Genomic DNA, 14,429 nt, shown 5'->3' with positions numbered 1-14,429 from the left:
TGTAATACACGTAACTGTTCATATGGCTCGGATGGAACAGTACCGTTATAATTCGCTTGTTGTCAATGAATAAAAGGACTATGATCGATACTTCGATAATATCTGCAATACCTATATATATGGCGCGATAAAAAAAACTTGATAACGCGAGGATTACAAAAGTATTGTTTACGGTGTAGAAACGATTAGAATGTTGCGCTTGTATGTTACAAATGTATATATATTTATATACATTTGGAAATATTCGATATATGAATATATACGCGGGTGCTATATATACTTTAGAGGGAACGAATGTACCGATATTGATATTTCTAGAAGAGCAATTACGTTTACGGTATGACCTATTGGTAGGACCAGTAGGACATGGTATTTGTCACGTAGGCAGTCGCATACAAGATCCAGCGCCTCTGTAGATGATGCACAGAACTTTTCATACTAATTAAGACCTGTTAATCACGAAGAAAAGTGTTATGGAACGCCGGATGTACGATCAACGAGGATCTCGAGCATGAGATCGAAATAAAACGAATTCGTGTATTTGTAGAATATCAACAGAGAGAGAGAGAGAGAGAGAGAGAGAGAGAGAGAGAGAGAAGAAGAAAAAGGGGTCTGCTGAATGTTCTCCAAACACATGAAATCAACGGCCAATGTTTTGATACACCACACGGAATTCATGCGAACTAAAGAGTACAGTTACCGTTGAATGACGTGTTGCGCATATTTCTCGTTTGTAAATTGTAAATATATTGTAACTAGGTTAATTAGATAATATAACGAACGTGTAGCCATGGCCGAGGAACAGAAATTAGATCACCGTGCAAAAAAACGAATCAAAGAAGTTAAACGGAAGGCAAGGCCAGGTAAACACGCCATAACCTAACATTCTAACCTGTACGTTGACGTGATTATTGGGCGTTAAAATTAATTGTAACAAACAACTGTTCTTCACGATTTATTTTATATTAATAGTATGAGACTAGAAGTAATTGTGACACCGTTTGTCTTCTCGTGACGTTCGTCGTTATAAACTGAATTTGGAAAATGCGACACAAGCTCGAAACTGTCTTTGCCGACCTTGGATGATGTAACTCCAAATTTACTGAAAGTATCACGATAATATCTATGTAACACTGTAACATGACGTGCTTACAAGTAAATAGTTCATTGTTTCAATCTTATGTATAACAATCAATCGATATCTCTTACGATGTAATGTCAGTATAAATAAGTAAACGAGTTTCGATGTTCATGAAACTTTCAATGTGCTTTGACATTTATGTTTACAAAGTGTCTTTTATCGAAGCTTCTCGCGATCGCCTTTCTTATTTTCACGATAGAATCCCTTTTTGTAGAGCTCGGGGATAAAGCGGCATGGACTCAGCATGGCTACAATCAAAAGTTCGAGTCCTTCTGGAATCTTAACGACAATGTAGATCGCATAGAAGAATCCAAAGTATCTACAGAAGAATTTATAGAGAAATACGAGAAACCCTACAAGCCTGTGATAATTCAAGGTGTTCAAAATGGCTGGAAAGCCCAATACAAATGGACTATAGAGGTTCATAAGTAGTAATGCTGAACTTATATTCTTGAAACTCAGGATCCTTTATATAGACATCTATATACTAACAATGTTATTTTCTATTAAACTGCAGAGATTAGTAAAGAAGTACAGGAATCAAAAGTTTAAATGCGGAGAAGATAATGAGGGATATAGTGTTAAGATGAAGATGAAATACTATATACATTATATGCTAAATAACGACGATGATTCGCCTTTATACATCTTTGATAGTTCCTTCGGTGAACATCCCAGACGAAAGAAATTGTTAGAAGATTATGTTATTCCTACATACTTTCGCGATGACCTTTTTCAATATGCTGGTGAACATCGAAGACCACCATATCGTTGGTTTGTTATGGGACCAGCTAGATCTGGTGGGTGTTGTTATTATGCTTATCAGTAGACAGCGGATCTTTATGCAAAATAAAAATTTTCTACCCAGATTGTAATAAACTGTCTAATGAGTTTAACAGCTCGAAAATAATGTAACAGTGTCTTTAAATTTTTCGAATGTTCTTATTGTTTTAAATTACACCTACTCATTGTCATAAATGCATAAAATCCGCTGACTACTTATCAGCTTTAGGGAAATGCACTCCGTTCATTCAGAAAATGAATGAACAAATGTAATTGCAGGTACAGGCATTCACATAGATCCATTAGGGACCAGTGCATGGAATGCACTAATTTCAGGACATAAACGGTGGTGCCTCTTTCCTACACACACTCCCAGAGAACTTCTTAAGGTATCTGCATCCGAGGGTGGTAAACAAAGGGACGAAGCTATTACGTGGTTTTCCATTATCTATCCTCGCACGAAGTTATCCACTTGGCCACAGGATTGTTTGCCAATCGAGATTTTACAAAATCCTGGCGAAACAGTGTTCGTTCCTGGTGGCTGGTGGCATGTTGTTTTAAATCTTGACGAGACTATAGCGGTTACACAAAACTTTTGTTCTCGTACCAATTTTCCAGTAGTGTGGCATAAAACGGTAAATATTGTGGACTTGTTATTTTTTCATTTCGTCAGAAAATGTTTCATACATTTATCTTACTTTAGAAGACTCGATAGATGAATGCACCTATGCACTAATTTTCACGGAAAACTAGTATCCATCCCTTTTTAGAGTTCAATGACGGTGTTAACAAACAAACAATTCTAAAAAATTACTGTATTCTATTTTCGAAGACCATGTAAATTAGAGCATAGGTGAATACTTTTATTTTTTATTGTGCGGACCGTGACTGTGAATTGTTTAGATTGAAATTTTTTAGGTACGAGGAAGACCAAAATTATCACGTAAGTGGTTGAAAGTACTCAGGGACGAAGAGCCGGAACTAGCAGCGCTAGCAGAAACAATAGATGTGAAAGAAGACACGGGCGTTGCTAGTGATTCTTCTAGCGGTTCGTCTAGTAGTTCTTCGAGTAGTAGTAGTAGTAGTCAATCAGAAGATGATAGTGCAGATGATAGTGGTCAAGAATCATTGACGGCACACAAAAAGAAGAAGAGGTATATATGATACCAACGTTTCATACTGTTATTAGTTCATTTATTCTTTTTATAATTATAAACATAATTAGACATAATACTGTTTTTAAATTTTTTAGAAGAAAACTAAATAACAGCCAACCCTGACAATATCAAGCATTTGGGACCTACAGAGACCTCAGACTGTACAGTATTAACCAACAATTATTGTTTGTACTAAGAGTAAATATAATTATTACCACCTTCATGTTCATAATAAAATAAATGCTAGATAATACCAAAGTTATTCTTATTAAGTAAATTCGTTAAAATCCTACGCTTAGGTGGTTCACGATAATGCACGTAATCTTCGCTGAACTTTTATTTTTAAACTGTTACATCTTTGGATTTGGTAATATTTTTTTATCTAACATAGAAAAGATTCTTCTGGCTCATTGTTTAAAATTCTCACTCACTTATAAATTCTATTCTTATCCGAAATCTATATGCGAGAAGGCAGTAAAACGCACGCGTAAAATCTAAATTAAAACAAAAAAGAGAAGAAAAAACATTTTAAAAAACACGACCACACTCCGTGTACGTTCAGGAACATAAAAAATATCAAGCAACAAGTCAGGTGCATTGTCACTCTTGGACACTGGTTATTCACGGTCTTTGTAATAAATTAATACAAATTAACAAATAAATAGACACAAAAAGAATGTATAGTTACGAAATAAATATAATATTTCAATAGATGTTTTTTAACTTTTCAACGAGTTGCTTCTCTGGAAAGTTCTTGCGTCTCTCTTATAGTAGCTCCATAGCCTCACCGTTCCGTCACTTCACGTTGACACGGTGACCATGCAAAGCACCAAATTGGAGTGTAAACAACATAGAAGCAAAGTAACAAAAAATTAAATTAAACTCATGTTCAATAGATCTAAAAAAAAATTATGAATTATTTGCGAGGATGTTACCCTCCAACTAGCTCATTCGATTAAACACAAAACGTTTTTTTATACATACAGATATACATTCGCAACTGCAATCACACTATCAATGGACTTACAAACTGGCATTTAGTTACATTTCAAAAAGCAGTATTTCATACACACGGTTCTGGTAGAAATGGAAATGAGTAGATTAGGAACAGTAGATATTAGAGTGGAACTTTAAATCGATGCTGTCTCTTAACAAGAGGTTTACACTAGTCTATCAATCGTTAACAGCAAATAGAAGCGGTAATAGAAAAAATAAATTAACAATGTAAATATATAATTTACATTTGTCAACTTTTGGCTTGCATAGTTTTATCATTATATCGAATGACAAATTTGTAGTAAGTTTTTGGGAATGCATAAATATATATAAGCGCGTTAACGAACAAAATGTTCCGAGTATACAAAAATTATGTAGACGAACAAGCGATATTATTAAGTACTGAAACAATGAAATAACTTTGTCGTTATTAGTAGTCGACCGTTAGGTAATAATTTTAATTGGCGACAAACGCGTTAACATTTCGAGAACTACAAAATGTGTTCAGACAAACATGCGCATTACCACATTAACAACTTATAAATGCAAAATAACCATCATATACAGCAATATAAAAATATAAGTTAAAGGGAAACTGCGGAAATGGACATGGTTATTGAAGGATCAGGGATACGCCACAGCTTCACCTCTCCAGAGCTGCAATCAACATTCGATTGTTATTCTATCCAAAAAAGTATTTACAAATACTGAACCCAAGCACACACTTCATTGTGAAGTCTAAATGGGAAAAATATTTACAAAAAATTACCACCCTCCGATCTCGATGATTTGTTAATATGTTGTCAACTTATCGGAGGGTGGTAACTTTTTATAAATAATTACCTGAAATCGTTAAGTATGCTTTGGATCAGTCCAATGAAAAAATAATAACACCAATTTTGCGTTTCAATAACCAATAGTCGCGTCTTGTAGAGCATCTATCAAAATCGTGTGAAAAGCAAAATTGGTGTCGGCCAGTGTAATTTCAGGAAGTATACTTACTTGCTCGCGGTAAAGACATGCTGCTGATTGGTTATCACAGCATTGATAGCGGAACCGTGTGCCCGAACTTCCCCAATTGGCGCACACTCCCCACCTTGTTCCTTTGGTACAGACCACGCTTTCAAAACTCCCCCCCGACAACCTGAGACCATGATCGTTCCACTGTTAATCATACATAATCCCAAAATCCAATCTTTGTGTGCATTGTTCAGCGATTGGACCAGTTCCATCCTATGTAGATCCCATCGTTTGATGCACATGTCTCTCGAGCCTGCAATAGACATTTTTGTACACTCTATCCTGTTACGCAAAATGATAACTAGAATGCAGATCTTTATCCAAAATAAAAATTTACCAGAGAAAAGTGTAGAATCGCACTCGGTTAAACACTGAACGCCGTCGTAATGCGGTGGCGCAAGGCACACTGACTGACCAGACATATTAGGCTCAACTAGCGATATCAAATGATCCTTGCTGCCAGCGATCACTCTACCGTCATTTGAAACAGCTAGGCACATTACTGCAGCTGTATGAGGCGTACTCAATCTCCCTACATGCGTCAACTTTCTAAGATCCCATACTCTAACTTTGTCGCTAGCCGCAGCATACAGTTCTTGTTCATCCAGGCTAAGTACCAAGTCATTGATAGCAGTTTCACCCATTGGGACTTGAGTCGACAGCGCGATTTGTCCGCTTTGGGCTTGACCAGAGGAGAACAAAGTTTTTATGCAGATGTTGCCTGCTCTCAGATCCCAAACTTTTATATAAGCAGAAGACACGCTGAATAACAAGTTCTGCACTGGTGAGTACTTCATTGCAACAACATTGTTAGGATGACCGGTTAGAGAGAAGTTTTCAATTCCGGTTCTCAAGTCCCATACCTTTACAGTTCGGTCTGAAAGTGTTGTGTTACATTGAGTATCTTGTAGAAGCAAGTTGAAGGGGATAGTCTCGTTTCTAGGATTGCAAGGGTGCGGGATGTGCGTTCTCATTTCTCAATAATGCAAAGATGGGGCTTTTCAGTAGTCAAAAGCGCTAGATAAAAGATTATTCGGAAGCTTACAGCAGCACATGTAGCTATTTTCATAAAGCTGCGACAGCGACATGCTCGTAAACGTAATACTTGCATCGTAAACGTAAAAATAGGACTTTGAGGGCGATCGCGGCCTAGATTGATCTTTTATCTAACGCTTTCGACTACTGAAAGACCCCATCTTTGCATTGTCGAGAAACAATCCTGGAAACGAGTCTACCTCCTTAAGAAAGAGTATAATGGGATAAGGTGATCAAAATTGTCCCCGAACTACATTGATCTTGTCCACCTTATTCGGTTATATACTTTGTTTCGATTTCTGTGACTCATACCTTTCGATCCACTGAATAATTGATCTCCTGTTGCGCATATAGCCAGAACAGCTTTACTATGCCCCTCTGCCACGTGGGTGCATTGCAATACGGCTCGCGGTGGCGTCTGAAAAGTTCCCAACTTGTTATGAGTACCTAGCAAACTTGTTGTACTTTGAATATTTTTACCTTGCCTTGATAGTTAGAAATAATGCCCTTCATAGGCTGCGGGTCTGTCGACGCGGGTTGCCTACTCGCTGTCAGCCTGGAGAATACATTCTCTTCTCTACTGTTGAACCGGCGGTAAGTGGTCGGTGATCCAGGAGGTGACGACACATCTGTATGTGCTACCTGTTCCCTAGTTGAGGGTTTGTTATGTTAGCGTGTTAGTTAGCCGGGTTCTTGGCTACTCTAATCCAGGCTAAGTTATCTCGGTTCGATAGAAACAATTTTGGATCATGCAAGTGCACTGAGACAGAGTTATAAATCGTTTCAATTAGTAAAAACATCGATCAACGGTAAGTGTATTAATATTTGTAATTTTTTTATATTACCGAATATATCGGTATAAAAGAATACTGAATATTAATCAGAAATCATTCAACACATACATTGTGGTTTGTTACATGAGGTAGTAAAATAATTTTAACAAACAAACAAACAAACAATGATCCACTGAAGGGTCTTCGTGTGTATTGCCGTAGTACAGTGCACGTTAAGTACTTGTGCGTTTATTTATTAACTGACAATGTATACAAAATATCTGCTTACATATATACAAACTTTTTGTCAACCTTCTTGCGAAGCTTTGTGACATTTATACATATTTATACTGCAAATGCATAGAAATATATATAAATATAATACATAAAATTGTACTTTGTTAGGTCAAACTTATTTGAACACCTATAATAATTGCGAAACAATATATCATCGTTATCAGCAACTTGCCCGAGAATAAACAAACAATTAGAAAGAAATTTTGAACAATTCATCAATTTTTCTATCAATTATATCTTTCGTCTTAACATAACAATTTTTGTATGAGTTAGTAACCTTACTTGCGATTCGTTAATTTAAACAGAACCGAACGATTTGAATTCTCCCTATGTAAAATTATAAAACAACTATTTATTATTAATGAATTAATATATTAGCTTTCTGGATATTTTCATTTGTACCGCAATACTTGCGACAAAGACATTTTGCATCGTAATAATCCGACTTTCTTTTGGCTACAGTTCAAGGGATGATACAATTGTAATCATTTTGGTGAAGGCACCGATAAATGCACTTGTTTCGAATGATACACATCTGTTTTTAAGAAAAGAATTTGGCCAGTAGTGCGTAGAACAGAGCGTCAAGACAGAGATACGTAAGAAATACAAATATAAAGATGTGCTGCAGGATTATCACTCACATGGAGCCTCCACCAGGATGTAATGGTCGTCGGAGCGGCCTTGGTGATGTACTATCGCGTCGAGTTAAGGTAGGGGATCCTCCGATAATATTGTGCTGGCTTCTTGTCAATACCAGTCCTCTGGTCAACGAGAATATTGGTTAAATTATATACAACATATTTGATTAAAATACTATCTACCTACAACCTTTCTTTTTTTATACGAATTTATACTCACTTCAAACTACCTGGCGCGCTGGGTACCCTCGTAAGTGGATGATTATGGTTCTGACTTTGTTCCTCTGTCTTTATATTGTCTTGATTTGCTTGTACTCCGTAAAGAAGTTCTTGAGGCTGTGTGGTTCTTCGCCTAACTTTATTATTACGTTGTCTTTCTTCTCCCATTATCACTTGACTATAAGTTTCGCTGATGTTTCAAATTACAATTGAAATATTAATGACATGCAATTACCAATGTATGGTAACGTTCGGGGCATTAACAAAGAAACATTAGGCAACTTACTTGTCTGGTGAGGAGCTCCTCGAGCTCGGAGGGCTGTAGTTCATAGTATTATTGTGATGACTATTCGTGAGAGATAGAAGATCTCTGTCTCTCAGTACATGCTCCAACAACTGATGTTGCACATCGCTTTCCTGTGCTACTTGGTTTAGCCGAGACGCCATGTCTCGAACCTCGAGCTGCTTTTGAGCTGCCACGCAACTTTGTTCCACGGTGAAAGCCAGCATTCTTTGCAACAAGTATTGAGCCTCGTCCACAGTTTGAACCGTGGATATGAGAGCTTCGACACCTGGTTCACCCTCTGTTTCTCCATCGCCTACTTCCATCATGTCTCGTTGGCATTCGGAAATGCTATCCTATGGAGAACATCTTAAAGAACGCAGCAGACACTGTGATATGTGATACGAGAAAAGATACTTACCTGCAAATAACTAATTTTACTTTTCACATTGTCGATCTCTTCGTCAACGTCGCTCGGGTCTCCTCTTCTGTTCGTTAAATCGTTCCTGTGTTTCTGAAGCTTCTCGAGCTCTCTGCCTAGTTCCTCGCGTTCCTGAAGTAGTCTTTCCATTTCTCTCTCTGTTTCTGCAGCTGCCTGCTTAGCCAACGCTTGTTTCGCAATTGTTCGTTCGAACGTCTGCCACCTCTGCTTCAACGCTTTGGGATTAACTGGTTTAGGTGGCGTTCGACCTGCCACCTTCTGACTAAGACCTCTATCTCGTTTCCTGAGCGCTGTGACCTCTTCTTGCTTACGCCTCAACACCACCTCTTTCATTCTCTTGTCAGCCTCCAGAGTTCTGATCATGTTTGCATTCTTCCTGGTCTCTTTACGCAACTGAGCTATTTCTCTGTTTCGCCTCAACTCGTTCTCCTTGTGCCTCTGAGCCTCTTCTCGCATTTTGTTCAACAGCTTCACCTTTGCTCTCTTCATCTCCGCAAGTTCGTTTCGCAATCCTCTTAATCTGTTCTCGTTTTGAGACTGACTCTTCAACAGCCTCGCGTGCTCCTTTTTAGCAGATTGCAAGAGTCGTACTTCTTTCTGCATCGCGGTCAGCTTCTTCTCGTATTCGTCGCGTAGTTTCTTCACTTTCTCCGTCGGCGGTGTTGGCTGTTGCTGCAGAGAATGTAACACCTTGTCCCTTTCCTCTTGTGTATCTTTGATGCGAGCCTGCAACTGCGTGAGCTTGTCCTCGTAATGCTGCTTCATAGTCTGTAGCCGTCGTTGAGAGAGCTCTAACTCCTGGATCAATCGCTGCTTCATATCGATGTCCGATGTTAGAGCCTCCAACTCACGACCCATAGCTGCCTCCTCTTCATCCTCTTCTGCAAAATATCGAACATCTATTACGAGTATGTTCATTCGAACTATGTTATCTTGATATTTCTTGGGTTATACCTTTCCTGTCGGAATCATTATCCGAATCATCCTCGCTCGCTGACTCCTGGCCAACCTCCGCATCATCGCCTTCTCCTTCCTCTTTATTGGCAGTGCTACCGCTATACGATTGCTGTTCTTTCAACGCGGTTAACGTTTCGATCTCCTTCTGCACGTCCTTTTTGGCGTCGTTTAATACTGATGTAGAATCACTTTGAAATACATATCCAGAATCACCGTACGGATTCGCTGCATTCACCTACACGAAATAAAAATTACACTGTGAAATGACTAGGTGTTCAATCCACAATTTAGTAGAACCTCGATTATCCAAATTAGTTGGTGGAACTTTTACTGAATTGATATGTGAATTTTAATGTACCTGCATCTGCCGCTTCTTTAACTGTTGATACATAGCCTCTGCTTCCAAGAGGCGTGCCCTTAGCTCCTCTATTTCTTGAACATACCCTTGCACTAAACTCGTTACGTCACCGTTTCCACCTGTAGATGATACCCACTGACCAGCAGCCTTTTCTGCCAGCAGAAGAACGTTCTTCGCAGTTAATGCCTCAACTGTTTCTGAAAGAGCTTTGACTCTAGTTCGTAGACTTTGTAGCTCACTGTTCAACATCTGATTTTCGTGCCAGGCATCGTTAACGCCGTCTTCACCAACAACTCTTTTGCCTAAGGTAACATGTAAAGCATTACAGTCGATATGCAGGGTGTTCAGGCTGTTGCTGGCCAGCGTTTTTCTTGCAAACAATAAATATTAGAAAAAAATGAAAGAGGAAAAAGTTACAGTTTTTTTCAAGCAGCAAGCCTCTTTTTCCTACAGAAAACAGCATTCATTTTTCTTCTTTCATTGTCTTTTAATATTTATTACTTACAAGAATAATGCTAACTAGCAATAGCGCGAACATCCTATATGATCAATAATGTTTTAATGATTTCGTATCTTATGCACACATACCTTGTCTATACTCCATCAATTCTAAGTGAAGTTGTTGTATCTCTCTTCGCAAAGAAGCTATTGTTCTCGAACTCTTATCTTGATTAATCGTAACTTTGTTCTTTATATTTCTCGCTCTGTTCGCGTATTTCAACGTACTTAGAGTCTCCATAAAATCTCTGTCACTTGGTGATACACAGGCTATCATAACAGTCTGACTATTCCCTGGAAGTATCAAGCATAATTTTAGTTAATACACTGGTTCGATGCATGCAAGCACGATATTTAACACGTTCGCGACCACCTTGATAGTTGCAATATTCTATTATAGGCAATCTATTCTCTTGTAAAATATGAAAAAAATGTGTCACACATACGTGATACTGGTCGCGAACGTATTAAGGTTCTCGAGCTACGTGTACAATAGGTACTACACTACCTCCAAGAGAGTCTTGAAGTAGCCTAGTTAATTTGGAATCTCTATATGGTACATGTAAAGCTTTCTTTGTTTTGTCACCGAGTGCAGAAATCACGTTACCCAAGGCCAACTAGAGTATGTAAATCAGAAAGGAATAATTATTTAAATTCGAAATACTATTTCCTTTAAGTGGAAGTGCCATCAAACACCATACCAATCCACAATTTATAGATATTCCTTCCTTTGCCCTGTCTCCTGTAGCCCCAGTTCTTTTTAATCTTTCCGAGCCAGCTAGATCTACAAAATGAAATTTCGCAGTTAACGTTTCGAACTCATTCGCCGGTTCCGTTCCGCTTGTGTCGATGTCGGCGTCTGGATCTTCCACTTTGATGCATCTTTGCTGCCTTATGTATAATGTAAATATTGCGTGTGATCTCGACGACTGTGTGTTCATTTGTGTGGACCCAGTTGTGCGCGATAGTGCCCCTAATCGTAAATAGTCTAACGCTTGTTCCAAACTGGTTACAACACGTGGTTCAACGCCAGCTAAATGAATGTTTCCAGATGTGTCTTCGTGAATGCGAGCACCACCTCTCGGTCCACCTGGCTCCAACAGATCTTTCAAGTCTTCATTGTACAACTCCAAAAATTGTGCAGTAACCTGTTGGAATATTACTATATGAATTATAATACCAGAAAAATGGAGTAGATCAAGATATAGTAAAGACTATTACATACTTTAAATTCGGGAGCCATTTGTGCACGGTCCCTAGCATGCTGTTGCTTCTCCTCTATTCCATCGAACAGGTGCTTAATTGCTCTAGGAATTATGCCAACAACAGATTCATCGACTTCCACATCAAACCCTGTACCCATTGAGTAAGTTTTGCCAGAACCAGTCTGACCGTAAGCAAGGACTGTTGCATTGTATCCATCCAAAGCACCTTCTACCAATCGTGCAACACATGTGTCGTAAATTGTGCATTGGCCGATGCCCGTATCAAAAACATAATCGTATGTGAAGGCCTTATCTGGTCCAAGAAAGACCTGGGGTTCTCCTGGAGGGACTTGAGTGCATATTCTACACATGTCGATCACTTCACGCGCTACCTGAGGCCTTATTCTGCGATTAAGAACAAAACATTTGTTTACATAGTAGAAATAGCATTCTGATTTCAATTATAAATCAATTGATCGTTTTGAGGGGAGTACAAGTGGTTTCTTGTTGGACTAATTTCGAAAAAATATTACACTGCATGATCTTTTTAAATTTCTTAACACTAAACACTAACTTAACACTAAATAGTATTATAAAAATAACAAGATTAAATTTATTTATATTTTGTGCGATTTTTACTATAATATATACTGGAGTCAAAAAATATATTCAATAATGAAAACATTTCTACAATTTCAATAATTGTCAAATAAAAAATTCTAACATGGGTCATTTGACCGCTCGTGGTAGATTTATTGTTAAATAATTTTTTTAATAAAAAGAATTTCGAAAATATTTTTGAATTAATAAATAAATCAATGATACGTGATATTTCCAGTACTTCCAACATTTTTCTGCGAAATATCGACAAATATCGTTTAATATTTAATGTCGACTTGGACCGATTTAGTCATACTTCGATTGTTTATAACTTATGCATACGTAGCACAATCGACCGGTGTAGCTATACGAGAGGCATATTACGTGGGAGATATGCAGCCTGCACTGTGCGCATCAGCTGTTATCAGGTGTCATTCACGGAAACCCCGCGAGAACCACTGAAAGGTTGGGAAAGGGAGGATACGCAATACGAGATGAATAAAAACAGAGATGAACAGGTGCAAAAAGAAAATACAAACAAACGGATATTATGCAATAAAAAACGAAGGAGAACGTCGCGGTGGAAGGGGAAAAATTCATTCATCGGGAATCGAGATATGCGTGCATTATACAACCGGTAATGATGCCTACGCATCCAACTCTTTAAAAGGAGATATTATGTGATTTAAGTTTGCATCGAGCTACTGCGTAGAAAAAACGTACCGATGAAATAACGCCGAGTTACTTCGCCGCGAAAAATCGCTGGCGCATAAAATGAAAAAATTGAGATAAAGATTTGATTATGGTGGCGTGTTTTGATGTGAATATTCAGAACTATATACATATACGCATAATAGCCGTGCAGCTTCTTCGATCCGAATCACCGCGTACGAAACGTCGCAATCCGCACTGTAATTATTCAGCTACGAGAAACCCGGAACCCTTTCAAAATTGCGAAACGGTCTAGATAGTAGAATTTTCTAAAATCGTGAAAGTGTGACACGGGCCGATACGTTTCACAATTCTAATGATTGAACTGGTAGCAGCGCGGTATATCGATGCAAAAACATAAAAAAAAAACAAGAGGACCAGATAAGATATACATACCGGGCAAACATGTCCCGCAACATTAATATATGCAGATCGCTCACGAATAAGACGATAATTAAAAAGCAAATGATCGCGCTTTGAATTCGAACGATATTTCGCGGGCGTTCCCCGGATTATAATTAACGAAATATTGCTGGTGGAGGAAGCTGTCACCGCGTAAAACGTCTTAGTCCGCGATTATGCGGTTCGCACTCAGGAGGAATGTCTTCGTTCAAAATTTGTTGGAAAACGAGAATTTCAGTTGTTCGGGGATACTTACCGTACGGCGACGCGTACACTCGTGTCATCAGCCATCTCGACGACGTTTATTGTGCAATTCTTTTAGACGTGACAGCGCTCGACGAGTTCGACAGGAAAAAACGAACGAGTACCCGCGGTACGATTAGGCCAAAATAATTAGGCGACAACGGTTAGAATTGCTCGGTACTCGAGTATCCTGAATGCGCACGCGTTATCAGATGCGGTGCCCGTGAAAATTCCGCATTTTTCGCCGTGAACGCGCGCACAGACGACCGTGAAATCCACTCAAACATCTCTCATAACGAAAGGAAAATCGCTATCCTAGTCGCGTCGGTCCAAGGACTACACAGATCTTGGACTGAAATCAGACGTGACGGACATCTTTGGTTCTTTACGGCACAAATGCCAGTCTAACGTCATCTGTTGACAGCTACGAGAACCGCAACAATGCAATCGATCCATTGTTTTTTTTCATTGCTGGTAAGGAAACTGAGAATTTTTTCAAAATCAAAATCGAACCGTCAACTTCGGCAAGCACAATCAGGCTTGTTTTATTCGACTTGCAAGTGCTTATTTTAAAAGAAAGATAACACAAAAATAGTAAATACACCATGTGTGTCGAAATAACAGCACTAGTTCGAAGTATGTACTATTAATTTTTAATTGACAGTGCAAAT

General features: G+C 38.5%; 2 protein-coding genes across 4 annotated transcripts; one reads left to right on the top strand and one right to left on the bottom strand.

Moving 5' to 3' along the window:
- The first annotated feature begins 367 nt into the window (after positions 1-367).
- On the top strand, positions 368-3,339 carry Psr (bifunctional arginine demethylase and lysyl-hydroxylase PSR). The gene is made up of 6 exons (XM_076428271.1): positions 368-863; positions 1,356-1,561; positions 1,659-1,941; positions 2,204-2,559; positions 2,843-3,078; positions 3,177-3,339. The coding sequence occupies exons 1-6, from the start codon at positions 791-793 to the stop codon at positions 3,202-3,204; spliced, it is 1,182 nt and encodes a 393-aa protein (XP_076284386.1). The 5' UTR covers positions 368-790; the 3' UTR covers positions 3,205-3,339.
- Positions 3,097-14,170, bottom strand: Klp31e (kinesin-like protein 31E). Of its 3 annotated transcripts, none has more exons than XM_076428206.1 (16): positions 13,772-14,170; positions 11,823-12,207; positions 11,299-11,745; positions 11,106-11,214; positions 10,688-10,891; positions 10,100-10,401; positions 9,739-9,976; positions 8,764-9,665; positions 8,346-8,698; positions 8,061-8,249; positions 7,844-7,963; positions 6,613-6,781; positions 6,445-6,550; positions 5,435-5,974; positions 5,080-5,350; positions 3,097-4,734 (listed from the first exon to the last, which is right to left on the bottom strand). In XM_076428206.1, exons 1-16 carry the CDS (start codon positions 13,804-13,806, stop codon positions 4,662-4,664), a joined length of 4,443 nt encoding a protein of 1,480 aa, XP_076284321.1. In that variant the 5' UTR covers positions 13,807-14,170; the 3' UTR covers positions 3,097-4,661. The 3 variants fall into 3 exon arrangements, 2 of the variants coding, with proteins under 2 accessions (XP_076284321.1, XP_076284320.1); XM_076428205.1 differs by having other exon boundaries at positions 3,097-3,879; XR_013009354.1 differs by lacking the exons at positions 3,097-4,734; positions 5,080-5,350 and having other exon boundaries at positions 5,801-5,974; positions 6,618-6,781.
- Positions 14,171-14,429: the final 259 nt, after the last annotated feature.

Source organism: Lasioglossum baleicum, chromosome 7, assembly GCF_051020765.1.
Source record: "Lasioglossum baleicum chromosome 7, iyLasBale1, whole genome shotgun sequence".
In the NCBI taxonomy this organism is placed as follows: Eukaryota; Metazoa; Arthropoda; class Insecta; order Hymenoptera; family Halictidae; genus Lasioglossum; species Lasioglossum baleicum.
This window is presented reverse-complemented; position numbering and strand designations above follow the sequence as displayed.